Source organism: Trichechus manatus, unplaced genomic scaffold (assembly GCF_000243295.1).
Source record: "Trichechus manatus latirostris isolate Lorelei unplaced genomic scaffold, TriManLat1.0 scaffold00001, whole genome shotgun sequence".
Lineage (NCBI taxonomy): Eukaryota > Metazoa > Chordata > Mammalia > Sirenia > Trichechidae > Trichechus > Trichechus manatus.
Window position 1 is genome coordinate 35,757,516 of NW_004443937.1, and position 18,133 is coordinate 35,775,648.

The 18,133-nt window shown below is 38.6% G+C and overlaps 1 protein-coding gene across 4 annotated transcripts in view; it reads right to left on the minus strand.

The window, feature by feature from the left end:
• The window catches only part of LOC101359150 (protein TASOR), a 92,172-nt gene extending 78,972 nt beyond the window's left edge, over positions 1-13,200 (minus strand). For all 4 annotated transcript variants that reach the window (XM_004368629.3, XM_023727408.1, XM_023727403.1 and 1 more), the window contains exons 1-4: positions 12,649-13,200; positions 2,544-2,689; positions 961-1,053; positions 166-238 (exon numbers count right to left, since the gene is read on the minus strand). In XM_004368629.3, coding sequence (XP_004368686.1) covers positions 166-238; positions 961-1,053; positions 2,544-2,689; positions 12,649-12,979 — 643 coding nt within the window. In that variant the 5' untranslated portion in view covers positions 12,980-13,200. The remainder of the gene's footprint in view (positions 1-165; positions 239-960; positions 1,054-2,543; positions 2,690-12,648) is intronic.
• Positions 13,201-18,133: the final 4,933 nt, after the last annotated feature.

An 18,133-nucleotide genomic window follows, 5' to 3' on the forward strand; every position in this document is an offset into this window, starting at 1 on the left:
GCCCTTGTCCCTGGACTGCTGTGCCTCATTAGTCCCATTTGGTTTTATGCGGCTGTCCACTCCCCAGCTGAATGGTGAACCTCGGAAATGTCTGGGGGCAATAATACATTTTTAAACGGCAACTTAACAGTAGGTAAATAGAAATAAAAAAAAAAAAAAGATTACCCATGGAAGGACTGCCAAGAATTGTTATTTTGGACTGGCCCACCTGTAATCCTTTTTCACATATGATCTGAACCTAAAATAAACAAAACACTCATCTTACTATCAAAGTAATATTAAAACACTGAAAAGGTAATCTATAAGCTGAAGTAAAATCTAAGCTTCTAAACCATATACTTTACTACAGAAATTTCATATACATGCCAATTTATGTGAGAGTGGCCAAACTAAAATCTCAATTTTGGTATGTATTAATTATGGCATTAAGTCATTAAAAACAAAGAAAAATAGCAATGTGAAATTGATTTATGCTTCTCAATGAAACCATAGTCAGTTTCTATTTTTGTTTATGCTAGGCTGTGACAGATACTCTGAATTCCTGACACTCATATATATAAACATTCTCTTTTAGAAAAAATTAAAACTAGTAAAATATTTAAAGAGAAAGTAACTCCACCTAAACATCTTCAATTAAGGGCAGGGGGAAGGGAGGCAATGGTCCCAAGAACATATACTAAGCAATAGAAAAGATAATTTTCTTTTTTTAATAAAGGGAAAATCATTAATTATCAAGCACATTCTAGGAAAAAAAAATAGGACTGGTCAGAGAGAAAAAATGAGTATATTTGAAAAATAAATTACAAAACAATGAAATACTTTGCCCACTAAATCATTTCTTCCACTTATGAATCTAGAAAATGATAGTTCATAATTATCAAGTATATTACCAACTACACTGCAAAATTAGTAACCTACAATGGAAACATCCTCGAATTGTTTTTTAGAGGGTTCACTCACCTGGTGTCGATCAACCATCAGAAATGCATAGGATTCTGAAAGTTCCTTATCTAAGCGACCCTCAAACTTCAATTCTCTTCGCTTTTCTGTAAACTAAAATGAAATTAAATCTGTAACAACTACTTAATTTGTGACTACGTTTTCAAGCTAAGAGTTTCAGGAATTTTATTTCCAAGAACTTCTAAACCTACCAAAGTAGAAAGAAACTGTTATTTTCCTTCATTGTAATTTTAGCCCTTCAGATTTTCTTTTTCCATTATAACTGGCTCTTTACCCATACAGTCAAACAAGCACCTAGTGTTTATCAATTTTAACTAAATTTCTATTAAAATTTTACCACATTTCAACTCTCCCACAGGTTCCAAGTGCATGTTTTAGTTAACTTTGTACCTCTCATTTTCCTTAGGATGGTGTTGCATAATTAGGTGGTTTAATAAATCTCCATTGAATGACCTAGTGCTAGATTATACTAGGACAAGGGAAGATGTTTCTTTTCTTTATAACTCTATTCTCAATGCCAAGCACACAGATGTGCTTCATAAATATTTCTAGGATAACTAGTGACTTAGTCTAAGTACATGTGAGCTGTAAGTAAGTCACACTAATCTGCTGGCTTTCACTTTCAGATACAAGCAAATGGATATATATTCTAAAGGTGGAATCCATACCTAACAACTTTATATACAGTATTCAGAACATTACTGATCTTCAATAACATAATTAATGAATCTTTAGAGTAAATTTTCATACAAAAAGTAACAGATAATCCCTATCATACCACGCAACCACATCAAGCTACCAAGGTTTTAATTTTCTCTGGGAGCCAGAAGCGTTCTTCCCCTTTAGGGATCTTTTCATAGTTAGCACCTTGTTAATCAACTTGTAAAAGTATTAAAATTAATAGTATTTCAAGCCCATTAGAAAGAAATACACATTAAATATTTCTAAACTTCTCATTTATGTTACCCTAGAATTACACATGCTGGCTTATCCTACATCAAAGAGTATTTCCTACTCAAAGAATATTGTAATTTGTATGTAAAACTTAAATTCACTGTCAACAATTCCCTTTCGTTCATTAAGAGTTTCCAACAAAGATATTAAGGCAATCCAGCCACCAAGCCACAACTGGGGAAAAATTTAAGTATATCCTAAGAAAAATACACGTTTGATTTCATTAACTATCTTCCAATTTAGACATAATATACTATTAGAGATTCCATTCAATTAAATTAACAGGGTGCAAATTTAATTAATTAATTAAATAAAAGGACCAAAAGCCTTGTTATGAGTTTACAATTAAACCATTATATAGTTAGCTGTCCCTATGTTTACGAAACATTTTGAGGAAAACAAGTTATTTTACATACTTATACATCAGTAAGAGTTTAACATAACTAACAAATGTAATGCTAGATCAACAATGTTTGGGGGAAAAGGTTGTCATTTAAAACTTATATTCCCTTCCATAATTTAGCTTTCCTAAAAACTTTAGCATTTTTAGACAAAAGGAAAGCAAAACAAATTTCAGCCTACTAAATCAGTTCTGAAGAACTTTACAATAAACACAATTTAAAACATACCTCCTTTTCCAAAAGCTCATTATGTATCAAGCAAGCACGCCTGTAGTTAAAATTTGCTGTTGAGGATGGTTCAAGGTAAGATGAATGCAGAATGTTTAAAACATCTTCAAATTCTCGGGAGCCTGGAGTTAATGGCTGGAAAAGTGCTAAAATTAAAAAAAAAAAAAAAAAAGGGATTGTTAAGATCATTCCATCTTAAAAGTAGCTTATCATATTTTTGCAGGTGGGTTAGCTTTTAAATAAAGTGGAAAAAAAGGCATGAAGCCTATCTTATTTCGTGATATGCAAAAGTGACACCAACTGAAGAAAAATGAAAACCAGTTGCCTCCTTCAACAGTGAAGATCTGGCATCACACATGCAGACAAGGAGGCTGCAAATTGGCAAATCTTAGGGATGCTGTGTTCCGCAGCCTAATTGTTTAGACTCTCGTAACAACCTGTGCACATACTCAACTTGCAGCAACTATTTTATATTACACAGGAGTATTATCTGGGACAGTGGATTTCAGCAAATTTAATGCTTACACCATAAATGAAAGCATAGAAACATTTAAGACACTTATGTGTCTATAAAATAAAATGATTCTATTTGGCGTTAGTACTAAAGTTTGAAGTAATAAAATGTGTTGCGTCCTAATGGCTTCTTGAATTGCCAATATAAAGCAGTAGAACGTTTACTATGACAATTTAGTAAAGATGGGAAAATGTTGAGTCTCTGAAGTCAAACCTGGACACAAATACCAGATCTAGCATCTACTGGCTTTGTGGGAGTCGTTGGGTAAATCACTTAACCAAACATAAAACAGATTTCTCATTTGTAAAATGGAGAACTCCAGCTATCTTAATAACTACCACGTGCCACATGCCATACGTGAGACAACAAATGGAAAAAGCTCCAAGCACAGCACCTGGTGTGTATCAAGTAGACACTAAAAGCTTTTATTCCGCAGGCCCCCACCCCCAACCATGCTGTTGTTGTGTGCCACCGCGTCGATTTTGACTCATAGCGAACCTATAGGACAGAGTAGAACTGCCCCGTAGGGTCTCCTAAGCTGTGATCTTTACAAAAGCAGATCTCCAGGTCTCTTCTCCCATTTAGCCGCTGGTGGGGTCCAACTGCAGACCTTTCGGTTAGCAGTCAAGTGCTTAACCACTGTGCCACCAGGGCTCCTTCCAACCAGCTACACTTCATTTAGTTGTTAAGATACTTAATTCAAATAACCAGTTTGTTATTTGGATTACTGGTGTTACAACCTCAAATTGCTACTTCATGAGTGAAATATTTTAACTTATTAGTACATTTCAAACACCAACTCTCTCTCTATAAAACTCCCCCAAACCTAAAAGGAGCCATTTAGTTTTCAATGTAGACAGAACTATTCATAAACCAAAAAAAACCAACCAGTTGTTGCTGAGTTGATTCTAACTCATGACAGCCCCATGTGTGTTAAGTAGAACTGTGCTCCATAGGGTTTTTAATGGCTGTGACCTTTCAGAAGTAGATCACTGGAACTTTCTTACAAGGCACTTCTAGGTGGATTTGAACTGCCAACCTTTTGGTTAGTAGCCAAGACTTAACTGTTTGAGCCACCCAAGGACTCCTTACAACTATTCACAGAACCTATGTTATACTCTATTACCATAATTGCTTTTACAATACTATTTAATAAGCGTCAGTAAATGTCAACTGAAAAATTTTTAGGTTCCACTTGTACATACTCTAAAAGGTACTGGATAACAGCTAATTAGTAAACTGTTTTTTTATTATATTTTCTATACACAGTTATTAGGCTTTGAAGGAAATGATGTCAAATGATATTATACCCATTCACCCATTCATTTATGAAACAGTATATTACAAAAATGCCTATAAAAACATAGTTTTCAATGACAGAATGTGTCTTAAACGAATGGTTACCACTGCTTTGAGACTGCATGCTAAATAAAATAAAGTCGATATAATTAAGTAAAGCAATAAAAAGACACTGACTATCTGGACTAACAGCAGGGGGGAAAATGCACTCAAATAGAACCAAGAGTATTAAACACAAAGTGTCCTATAATCAAATTTGTGGCAGATGAATACACTCAGTAATCTACCAACGGTAAACTCCATGAGAGCAGGCTATCTGCCATGTTCATTAGTCTTATCTTTACCATATTACGGCATCTAGAATTGTGAGCGCCAGCCTCAGTAGGTTAAATGGTTAAATAAGTGCGTGAAGAAAATAACTTTGTCAAGACACTTTTTCATACTGAATACCACATATATCCTGTGACTATTAATATCTGTCATTTTCAAGTCTCATTAAAAAATTCAACAGTTCAGTAATATATAAAACAAAATGAAAGCTCAGAAAACAGAAGAGGAACATAGTTTCTCAATTCAAATCTGTTTTATAGAATGTATTAGATAAAAGTATTTTATCTTTGTGATAACTATCCCCAACACAAAATTGGAGATTTAAAACAAAAGAACTTGGTAAGGAAAGCAGCATGTGGGTAAGTGTCAACATTTTACAGGCCTTCACATTCAAAATGGGCCAAACGTTGATTTTACAAGTCAGGTTTTATGCATGGCTTTTGTATTTCTAAACTAACAAAGTGACTTCAGGTATCTAAAAAGTGCCCAAAAATATCATATGGTTTCAAATTGTCATGAAATTCTTAGTCTACATAAAAACTTATTTTCTTTAGTTAAGCTGCCCCAATGTTATTTCCACTATCAATCTAATCATAAATGAAACATTAGACAAATCATATAAATTTAACTTTACATTCAAATTATTCTCAGAAAAAAAAAAAAAACCCTAATATTCCCATTTCATTCCAAAGTAATGTCCTAATGTGCTCAAGTAGACCGTCAATGGAAAAAAATTCTTGCAAGTGAAAATAAACGGTCCAATTATTTTAGGTCTATCTAACAATAAAAAATATTTATATCCTACGCATTTTAGATTTCAAACGCCTATTGGTTTTTTACAAGTTGGGCCAGTTATAATGTGTTATGAATTTTTTCCAACGATCACTGGTACAAAAAGAAAAGTTACGCTATAATTTCAAGCCAGTTACTACCAATGTGCTGATACTGGCAGATTATCTACTTTATGCTCTGAATGTACATTTCCTGGTGGTCTCCTTTATGTCTTTTATCTCTTAACACTGGGTATACCCTGATCAAAGTATCTTGTTACTTCTTTTGAAGAAAATATATCCACCATAATCTCAATTATGGCTCATTATTTGATACATAATGATGTACTATGGGCATGTTATCACGAGGGACCAGTCCCTGGAGAAGGACATCATGCTTGGTAGGGTAGAGGGTCAGCGAAAAAGAGGAAGACCCTCAACGAGATGGACTGACACAGTGGCTGCAACAATGGGCTCAAACATAGCAACGATTACGAGGATAGCACAGGACCAGGCACTGTTTCGTCCCATTGTACACAGGGTTACTATGAGTCAGAACCGACTCAAGGGCACCTAACAATTTGAAACAATAATAATAAACAACGGTGTGGCTATCCAAGTGGGGAATAAAACATTTTATACATTAATCCATTCCACTTACGGAAGTCACAGTGTACTGTGCTTTGCATTCTGACAATTTACTGTGTCTCAGTCATTGCTACTTTAGACAGTGTACTAAGAACTTTCTTTACGTGGTTAGCTCATTTAATCATCAAAACCACTATAAAAATTCAATATGCCCATTTCAAAATGAAAATGAACAAGAGCTGACTTAGCCAAATGTTACACAGTTGTTAAATGAATGGAGTGGCTGGGAATCAAATTTAGGCTGTCTGGCTCCAAATCTTGTATACTGAACTATAAATAAAATAAAAGATGTGTATATATGCATATACAACTCACGTTATAGCTGGAATTTCTAATCAATTCCAAAAGCTGGAAAAAATAGTTTCCTGATTTTACAGACTAGGAAACAACATACAACACTTAGATACAAGAAATTAGCTATAAAAGAACAAAGAATTTGATTTCTAGGCCTATGTTCTTACTACTCTTATGTGTCTTCTCTGAAATCTCTTAAATATTTTTTCTCATTTGAACTTTCCTGCAGAGTTAACAGGGTCAAAAGTAATAATTAACACCTTTTCTGGTTTATAAAGGTTAACAGCAGTAGCAACAGTGCTTTAACACGTTAAGAAACATCTAATCTTGCTTAAAGGGATTCTATTAAATCCAAGTCAGAAAGATAGCTAATAAGTTGATCTCTGATCATACTTTACAAGGTTTTCCTAAGGACAAAACTAATTCCAGATGTACTTTATGGGATTAAAAAACAGATTTAGATGGGCACTTGGAAATTTTTAATTCAGACAGATTTAGATGGGCACTTGCAGATTTTTAATTCAGACGAGGAAACTGATAACAGTATTGAAAAGTCAGAATAGAATTCGGGTCTCCCGACTCCCAGTCCATACTATCAATAAGTATTTTTTATTACCGGTTACATACAGAGCATACTCAAAGATTTAAGTTTATATTTAAGCAGTTGACACAGACTTAAAATTTAGGTCATCAAATAGTAGCTTTGTTCCCTAGTCAAAATAACATTCTTCCTCAGTTTTATTAATTCATGCAGTGTTAATGCAGATGTTTGTATTAAAATTATATAAAAATATTATCACATATACATGTATATGTAAAAACAAACTAAACTTTTAAAACAAAGAATGGACCACTGCTTTCAAAACATTCAAATGGAAAATATGAAGCATAAATAACTTCCAATTTAAAGTAACTAATTCACTGAAGACGAGGAAACAGTCTGCAAATGTAGGCTGAGGATCACAGGTGGTCTCTAATTGTTCCCTCTGAATCCAAAGGCTGATGTCTAGTGGTATTAATGATTATAAAACAATGACTATCCATTTGTTCCTAGCAATAATTCACTAAAGATATTTTAAAAATCACTTTTCTTCATTTTAATAAAAAAAAAAGACATAATACTTCAGGAGTGTTCCGTTTCTGTTATCAACAATAAGATTAAATAATGCAGAATTAGGAATGAACCCACTGGCAAAGATCAAGAGAGATAAGTATAAATATGAAACTAACAATTGACTTGTTTTGGGCTGGGAATAGGTGAAATAAAATTTTACCTCCAATACTCAGAATTTACATCCATCAAATGTTTTATGTGGATGACTGACTGGGTTCTGCCTAGTTTCCTGCTCAGGTTTACTTCTATGTAGGGAGATTTATAGTACTCAGGACCCACTTATCCATATGCAACTACTAAAACACCATGGCTATTTCCTTAAGACTTTGCCCCAAAGGATTCAGAGACACAACTGCCTACTCTGTGGGAAAAGATTTTGGGAGATAAATTAGCCATGTATTCTCCTGAAATAGAACAGTATGGACCCAGGTGTATGATAACAGTCAATCCGTGAGAGACTGCCTTGTGCCCCACAGCAAACATTAGCCAATAAACATTTTCCAGAAAGTGAATCATCACTACCTCATTTCCCAAGAACTCTGGAGGGAAGAACTGTATCTAACACAATTACCAGTTTTAACTTACCTTAGATGACTTAATAGAGTAAAAGAAGCCCACAGTGAAACATCTACTAACAAAGTATGATTTTACAGTTTGGCTAAGTGTAACAATAGTGCCACTCTACACCACGGAAAACAGCTCAGCCAATAAATAACACAACATACACTAAAACATACAAAAGCCAGAACCTGTGTAAGGCAGAAACCTGTCAGAGAAGGAAAACGTAAATATTTTCCACTCAAAGAGAGCGACAGAAAAGTGGTTAAGATTGTACCCTGTCAAAGGCGGAAAATTTGCAAGACCAGGCAGTCCTGTCAAGTTCTAGCTCTCACAGGTTTCACGGTATATCAAAGAGGAAAATTTTATACTCTTCCAGCCAATAAAAAGTTAGGTCATTCCATCTGTCAGTATGGATTACATGTATTAATTTTATAGTGAATATAATTTCTGAATCATAAAATTCCTCAGGGATGAAGACATACTAAGCATCTCTGAATATACCTAGGAAAAAATCTTTGTTACAAACAGGTCAAACCAAAAACTAACTTAAGTCCTTAGGTTATGAAAAGAAAAACCTTAATATCTCACAACATGGATGAATTTGGAGGGCATTATGCTCAGTGAAGTAAGTCAATCACAAAAGGACAAATATTTTATGAAACCACTATTACAAAAACTAAAGAAAAGGTTTACACAAGAAAAAAACAATCTTTGAGGATTACAAGGGAGAGGAAGGGTTGGGAAGGGTAATCACTAACTAGATGGTAAACAAGTGTAAACTTTGGTGATGGGAAAGACAATGCACAATACAGGTGAAGTCACCACAACTTGACCAAGGCAAAATCATAGAAGCCTTCTAGACACATTCAAACATGTTGAGGGACCAAGTTGTTGGGGACCATCTAGGTCAACTGGCATAACACAGTTCATAAAGAAAATGTTCTATATCCTTCTTGGTTCTCTATCCTACTGGGGTCTTAAAAGCTTGTGAGTGGCCATCCAAAATACATCTATTGGTCCCATCACATTCATAGCAAAGGAGAATGAAGAAAATCAAAGACACGAGGAAAATATTAGTCCAAAGAACTAATGGACCACATGAACCACAACCTCCACTAGCCTGAGCCTAGAAGAACTAGATGGTGCCCAGCTACGACCACAGACCACTCTGACAAGGATCACAACAGAGGGTCCTAGACAAGGGGGGAGAAAAATGTAGAAAAAAATTCAAATTCACACACACACACACACACACACACACACACAAAAGACCAGACTTACTGGTCTGACAGAGACTGGAGGAATCCCTGAGACTATGGCCCTGGACACCCTGCTAACTCAGAACTGATGCCACTCCTGAAGTCCACCTTTCAGCCAAAGACAAGACAGACCTATGAAACAAACAGTAACAGACGTGAGGACGTGCTTCTCAGTTCAATCAAGCATACAGACAAATGGGTTAACACTTGTCCAAAAGCAAAGACAAGAAGGCAGGAACGGACAGGAAACTTGGACAAATGGACATGGGGAACCCTGGATGTCAAAGGAAAGGGGGAGAGTGCTGACACATTGTAGGGATTACAACCAATGTCACAAAACAATTTGTGTATAGATTTTTGAACGAGAAACTAATTTGTGCTGTAAACTTTCACCTAAAACAGTAAAATTTAAAAAAAGAAAAACCTTGCTAGCCAAATCGTAATAGTGGTAAGAGCTACCCTAGGAGCCCCAGTGGTGCAACTGTTAAGCATTCAGTTGCTAACCGAAAAGCTGGCAGTTGCAACCCACCAGTGGCTCCACAGGAAAAAGACCTGGCTATCTGCTCCAGCAAAAATTACAGATAAGGAAACCCTATCGGGCAGTTCTACTCTGTCCTATAAAGTCGTTACGAGTTAGAATCGACTGGATAGCACACAAGAGCTACTCTACACTTAAATTCAAATTCCAACTCTATCATTTACTACCTGTGACCTTGGGCAAGTTAATTAACCTGTTAATACTTCGGTTTCCTCATCTGCAAAATAGGAATGCACCTACCACATAAGATCCTTGAAAGATTTAGTCAATACATATAACGTGCTTGGGACAGTGCCTACAACTTATTGGATCAGCACTATAAGTGTTTGCCAACATTATCTCATGCTTTTGTCAAGACTAAGAAAAGAACTTTGAGTCAGTAAGCTACTTACGCAAAATTTACCTTAAAAATGCAATAAATATCCAAGTCTTAATCTTAAATTTCACTGGAAAATCAGTCATAAGCAAAGCTCTGCCATACTAAAACACAAATGCAACTGAAACTTTGATATTAAAAAGTTCAAGCAGCCCTTATCTACTGAAAATAATCTAATATTCAGTGGTAAAAGACTCAGATGACCAAAACTAATGCCTGGATAAATTCTATAAAGTGATACCTTTCAAGCTCTCCAAGAAATGATGTTGGGATGATGCATAAAGATAGCAGTACCTGCACTGTTTCTCATCATTTTTTTAAATAATGAAAAGCTGAATTTTTCTTTTAAATTCTATCATCAAGCACTAACCTCTCTCCATTTGGACAGAATAAAGCCCTGGTGGTGACACAGCTGCTTATTTTTTAAAAAATCTATTTAAATCATTATTGCACTACTGCTACTCAAGTGTACAGACACGTTACACATTTTTCGTTTTCACTAAATTTGAAAAAAGTCCACTGTGATATATTTTTCTTACCTACAGCTTTGTCTCTAGGTGAAAAAAGAAAATATAAATTTTCCCCAAGGAGCATCAGACTCAGGGGAAAGCAACTAGGTTTTATATTTCTTGATCCCGCAATTACTTCCACTTTTAGTGTGTTCAACTGAAGTCTATTTCAGAACAACCTCCGGATTTGGTTTATATAATTAAAAAAACACACGTATCACCTTCCCACATTTCAAATCAAACTGTAAGGGCTTCTAGGCCAATTTTCTGGTCCAAACAAAGTTAAAAAGTGGTAGATCGTGGTTTATGTCCATATTCTTAGGCACTTAAAATTAAAACCTAAAAATAAATGAACTTCAAAATGCTTTTATCAAGTAAAAAAAAGTCCAACCTCCTACCTCATAAACAGAGCCCATTGGAAAGTTACTTCCAAACTAAAATTTAGGCTGGGCATCTGACTTTCCTCACGTAGACAGACTGTAACCACACAGCTTAACAAATGAACTACTAAAAGAATTGACAACCTTAACATTTACAATATCCTCTTGAGCCCTAAAGTCTATTACATTAACTCTTTTACACAGTATTTCTAGAAACATTATTCATGTTAGTGGACAAAGGTTAATTTCATCTTTGTCAACATGGTTTTTCACACCAAGCATTTCCTTGACTTTGTCATCCTGAAATTAATGCTTTGACTTTATTTGTATCTTACTGATAAAAGGCTCCAATAATTCCAATTGGGCAAATGGAGCTGGTTATGCACATGGAAAAAAGGAAGCACATGCGTCACTCAAGAGTCTAAGGAAAGTCTTTACTAAGACTCAAATTACAAAGTTCCTGCAAATTAAAGAGTTCCTATTCTTTCCTAGAGTAAATCATGAAAACCTGAACCACACCACAAGGAAAAAAGAGGAAGAAACTCTTGAGTTGACTAAATCCAGAATATCCAAAATCACCGGATAGTCAAAACTACCACTATAATAATAGGATATACTAATTTTGATTTCCATTAGTCACAATATGGCACTAAGACTTAAAAAAAAAAAAAAAAAGGAAAGGAAACGTAGTTAACATAACTATTCCCATATTGCTTCCAAAGGCTAAAATTGGACTTTTAAAAAATCTGAACCTCTATCATCTGCAAGATCAAGTTGGTGACTCTTGGGCATAAGCTAGCTCCTTTTTTTCCCATAGGGAAATTACTGCACCAAGAACCTACCTTCCCATCATTCTCAAATAGAAGAAAAAACAGACTAAATTTGAAATTACAAAGAGAGACCTATTTAATCTACAGCTTCAAAAACAAGGGGAAAAAAAAACTATATGGAAATGAAGTGTGATGGAAAATAGCAGTGTGCATGGATCACATCTACTAATGGAGACTTCTAAACCAGGGAAGACGCTGACATCAAGCCAATTTCAAGTAGACACATAAAGCTGAAGAACTTCCACAGCGAGAAGCACTTGTGGTCCTCAAAACGCAATGGCCTTGGAGAAAGCCCCAGAATCCACGGCCACGAGCTATTTCCACAGTGAGACTTCTCAGAAGCATCCTGAGGAGGACACACCAGCTTCTCTGCCTTCAGGGGTGGGAGGGAGGGGCGCCGAGCACCATCTTTCCTGCTGGGAGCTGCAGCCTTACGGACAAGCTTCAAACCTGAGCTACTTCCAACTTCCACCGGCAGAGAGGGAGCAGGGGAGCGTGGTTCCGCCGCTTTCTCTCGCACCAACGCGCAGCAGCTGGGTGGCCGAGGAGGTGAGGGAGAGGCGGCTGGCGCTGCATGCGTGTTTACGTGTCTCGGATGGGTGTGGGAAGAGGAGACAGAGAGGTTCTAATGAAAAGATGGAGGGGAGAGAGGAAGAGAGGTTGGGGAGGAAGGAAGGCACCACCTTTCTTTTCTCTGCTCTTCCTGGGAATCTGAAAACTCCTCCTAACGGGCCTTTCGGGCTCTTCGGGGCCTTTGAGCAGAGCGGCCGCGCCCGCCTCACACGAGTCCTGAGGCTGCTCGTGGCTGAGGCTCTGGGTGGCCTGGGCCCCAGCAGTCTCCTCAGGCGCGGCGCCGGCGCCGGGCTCCGCGATGCTGAGGGCGCCGCCGCCATCTTGTGGGGAGGACTCGGGCTCCGGAAGCGCCTGCTTCATTTCGTCGTCCCCGCCGCCGCCGCTGCTTTCCCAGCTCGCGTCCGTCGGTGGAGAGGACTCCATCTCCTCAGCAGTCGCCATCGCGTCGGCTTGAGGAGCCGGGAAGCTTCTGCCGACCAGGTCGACGGGGGTGGGGGGAAGGGGCGGCGGGCCGGCCTCGCAGCCGAGCTGCTCTCAGCCCACCCACCCCCCTCCCCCCGTGCCCGCCGGCTGCGCTCCCGACCAGCAGCCTTTTGGGGGCCCTAACGCGGGCTCCCCAATCTTCACGCCCTCGCCCCGGGCGCCGCTCCTCGCACGGGCAATTTCTCGGCCGGCCCCCGCCACTCAACGTGCTAGCGTCGGGGCCGGGAGGGGGCGGGTCGGCACGGGCCGCTCCGCCAATGGGAGCGCGGTGCCCGCCTCCGCTGCTGCGGATAGATCACTCCGGGGGGCGGGGCCTCGGGGCGCCGGAGCCCGCCAAAAGGGACGACCGCAACACCCGGAGAGTGTCTCGACGTCGCTGCCCGCTGCGGGGCGAGTGGGCGCCGTGGCGCTCCGCGGACTCTGCGGCAGCGCCCGGCCCACACTGCAGTCGAGGGAGGGGCGCCGGCACTCGGCTTCAGCCCCGGGGTGCAGGCGTCGCCCCACCTTCGAGAAAAGATTACCCCCCCTCCTCCCCACGCACGAGTTACAAAAAAGGGTTCAGAACAGTGGGTGCGGCTTTGTGAAATGTTTGCGTGCATATGAAGGCCTGGAGAGGAGATAAGAGAATGAGCAGCAGTGATCAGAGCAGAGATGTGCTTCGCAGTTCCTGCCAGATCTTGCATATTTACAATAGATGACCCTCCCCTCTGGCTCTTTCATCTTAAAGGATTTGATCCATTGGCAAGCCTCCAGCAATAACCTGGGATCCTTTGATAATGACTTCACAGCCTGGTGTTAACGGGACTTGGCTCTGGGGAGCTGGAGTTTGTTGACCTTCAGATTTTTTTCCTTTAGGTTTTGCAGTTTTCCTATAGTGAATGTATGTTAAAGAAAAAAACAAACTTTTGCAGGCAGACCCAAGCCACATTTAAAAACATGCGGCAAGTGGTCGCTCACCCTTTTAAAAAAAAAAAAGAAAACAACTAAAAGGTCAAGTGCAGAGCCACCTTAAGAGTTTAAGCCCAGTCAGCATAAACAGTTGTCGTTACTGCTAGGTGCTGTGGAGTTGGTTGCGACTCATAGCAACCCTATGTACAACAGAACCAAACACTGCCTGGTATTGCACCATCCTCAGAATCGTTGCTATGTTTAAGTCGGTTCCAGCCACCGTGTCAGTCCATCTTGTTGACGGTCTTCCTTGTCTTCTCTGACCTTCTTTTTACCAAGCATGATGTCCTTCAGGGACTGATCTCTCCTCGTAACATATCCAAAGTACGTGAGACAAAGTCTCAACATCCTCGCTTGTGAGGAGATTCTGGCTGTATTTCTTCCTAGACAGACTTATTTGTTCTCTCGCAGTACATGGTATATTCAGTATTCTTCATCAACACCATAATTCAAAGGCATCAATTCTTCTTTTGTCTTCCTTATTCATTGTCCAGCTTTCACATGCCTATGAGGCGATTGAAAATACCATGGGTTGAGTCAGGCGCACTTTAGTCCTCAAAGTGACATCTTTCCTTTTAGCACTTTAAAGAGGTCTTTTGCAGCAGATTTGCCCAATGTAATACATCATTTGATTTCTTGACTGCTGCTTCCATTGGTATTGATTATGGATCCAAGTAAAACGAAATCCTTGACAACATCAATCTTTTCTCCCTTTACCATGATGTTGCTTATTGGTCCAGTTGTGAGGATTTTTTTTCTCTTCATGTTGAGGTGTAATCCATACTGAAGGCTGTGGTCTTTGATCTTCATCTGTAGGTACTTCAAGTCCTCTTCACTTTCAGCAAGGTTGGGACATCTGTGCATCGCAGGTTGTTAATGAGTCTTCCTCCAATCCTGATGCCCCGTTCTTCTTCATATGGTTGGATTTCTCGGATTATTTGTGCAGCATACAGATGGAATAAGTGTGGTGAAAGGATACAACCTGATGCACACCTTCCCTGATTCTAAACCACGGAGTATCCCCTTGCTCTGTTCAAACAACTGCCTCTCGACTGCCTCAGCATATACTACCATGGGTTATTGTGAGACAGCCAACGTTTACTGGGTATTTTCTATATGCCAGGCACTGGACAAAGGAATTTGCAGACATTACCTCCATGTATTCCTCACAACAACAGATATCAGGGTGATACTATTATGCCCAATTTAAAATAAATGTTCAAAGATCTTGGACAAATTAAGCTCAGATCAGCACCAATAGGGCAAATCAGGATTTGAAGCCAGGCCTGTTTTAACTCCAGCAGAAAGTACTTCTGCACTGCCCTCACTGCTCCTCTAAGACCTATTCTTCCCCCATTTTATGGGGGAAGAACCAGAGATTGACATTTTGCTCAAGGTTTCTAAGATGTAGGATCAGGACTGGGACCCAGGTTTCTAATCCCAAACTCCAGTTTTCCCCCAAGGAACTGACTGACCAAAATGGAAATTATAATAAAACCCTAGGCCTTTCCAGGTGGCTGCTACATAAAGAACAACCCCAAGGGAAACAAAGTTGCTTTCTTTGTTATGTGCTAAACATCAGCCCTGTTTAACAGCTGATATGGAGAAATGCTAACATGGATTGCTCAGCCTATCTGAATCAGCTCATTAAATCATTGGAAAGTGAGTAAAAAATTCTTCGTTCCTTTTAGTAAATGGCCCCATGCTCTTAATAACCACTATGAACTAACCTCTTCTGTTAGTGGCAAAGCAAGGTCCAGAACTCTGTATATTTTCCACTATGCCACGTCACTTCCCTTCCTCAAACAGTACTTTAAAAGATGGGATACAAATGGTATAACTCAGCAGTAACTATCAGCAATAACTTCCAAAATTACAGATGTATAAACCTTTGACCTAGCGATTCTACTTCTAAACATTTATATTACAGACAGAATCATTCACATTTGAAATGTTTATTCCAGGATATCCATTACAGCGTTGTTTGTAACCGCAAAGGATTGGAAACAACCTAAACATCAGTAGAGTATATCCCTACATTGAAATACTGTGCAGCCATAAAGAGGAATAAGGAAAATAATAAAGAAACAATATAGCACAACAACACAGCAAACATTTGTATAGTGGTTGCGGTAGGCAGATTTCTAAGATGGAGTCCATGATTCCTGCCTAAACCTTTGTGTAATCACCTTCCCTTGAGTGTGGGTGGAAATCTATAACTTGCTTCTAACCTACAGAATATGGCAAAGGTGGATGGGATATTGCTGTTGTGATATGTTACCTTACATGGCAAAGGTAATAAAGAGATTTTGCAAATGTACTTAAGGTCCCCAATCAGTTCACTTTAAGTTAATCGAAAGGGAGATTACACTGAGTGGGCCTGACCTAATCTAATCTAGCCAGGTAAACCCTTTAAAAAAGGGACTACCAAATTAAAAAGTAGGCAAAGGATTTCAATATGTATTTCTTCAAAAAAAGATACAAATGGCCAATAAGCACATGGAAAGATACTCAGTATCACTAGTCATTAGGGAAATGCAAATCAAAACCACAGTGAGATACCACATCACACCCACTAGGATGGTTATAATAATAACTTAAAATAACAGACAATAACAAATATTGACAAGGATGTGGAAAACTTGGAACCCTTGTCCATTGCTGACGGGAATGTAAAAAGTGTAACCTCTGTGGGAGACAGTTTGGCAGTTCTTCAAAAGGTTTAACATTAAAAAAAAAAGACAGGTTAGACATCAAATTATCATATAACCCAGCAATTCTACTTCTAGATTGAAAGTATATTGTCAAACAAAAACTTATATGCAAATGTTCTTAGCAGCATTATTTGCAACAGTCAAAAAGCAGAAATAACACAAATGCCCATCAACTGTTGAATGAATAAGCAAATTTCGGATATACAGACATATACAATGGAATGCTATTCAGCTATAAAAAGGAATGAAGTGCTGATGCATGGTACGACATGCATGAACCTTGAAAACATTATGCTGAGTGAAAGAAATCAGTCATAAAATGCTACCTATTGCATGATTGCATTTACATGAAATGTCCAAAATAGGCAAATCCATAGAAACAGAAAGAAGATTAATGGTTACCAGGGGCTGGGGAGAGGAGGGAATGGAAGGTGACTGCTAATGGGGATGGGGTTTCTTTCGGAGTTGATGAAAATGTACTTGGTTTATATAGTGACAATGGTTGTACAACTTTATGAATACACTAAAAACCATGAATTGGATGCTTTTAAAGGGTGAATTTTATGGTATGTGAATTATCTCTCAATTAAAAAAAAAAAAAAAAAAAGAGGGCCTAGGCCTTCCCTGAGGTCAGAGACTCCAAGCAGCAGAGAGCCTCTCCCATTGCTGGCTTTGAAGAACCAAGCTGCAGTGGATTCTATAGCTGCCAGCAGCTTGAGGAAGTTTGGAAGCTAATTCTTCCCTAATCAAGTGGCCAGGTGAGAATGCAGCCCAGCTGACACAGTGATTTCACCCTTGTGAGACTGGGCAGAGAACCCAGTTAAGCTGCGCCCAGACTTTTGACCTGTAGAAACTGGGATACTAAATTGGTGTTGTTTTAAGCCACTAAGTGCGTGGTAATTTGCTACATAGCAATAGAAAACTAAGAGGTTACAATATGGCTGACATTTTCTAAGGGGTATGCATAGTTTAACTCATTTAATCTTCACAACGCCCCTATTAGCTAGGTACCGTCCTCAAATTGTTCTCATTTATCTAATGAAGAAGGTCAGTATGTGTTAAGAAAAACAACAACAAGGTGCAGAATAGGATGAATAGTATGTTACCATTTGTACAAAAAAGGGGAAATATAGTTAAGTCTATGCATCTATTTGCATAAAACTTTCATGGAAGGCTACACGAATAACTAGCAGTATTGATTGCCTGTAGGAAGAGGAACAGAGACTGGAAGACAGAGGTGGGAGAGAAACTTTTCACTATATATCCTTTTATACTTTAAATCATGTGAATGTATCACTTACTCAAAAAATTACGTTTTAAAAAGAAAAGGGAAGAAGATATGGAAAAGCATGCTGAAAAGCTATCATTGTCATTACTCAGTACCTCATGCAAGAGTGATATCTTAATAATCATCCAGAAGGTCAATACAGAGATTTTAAAAGGATCCCTA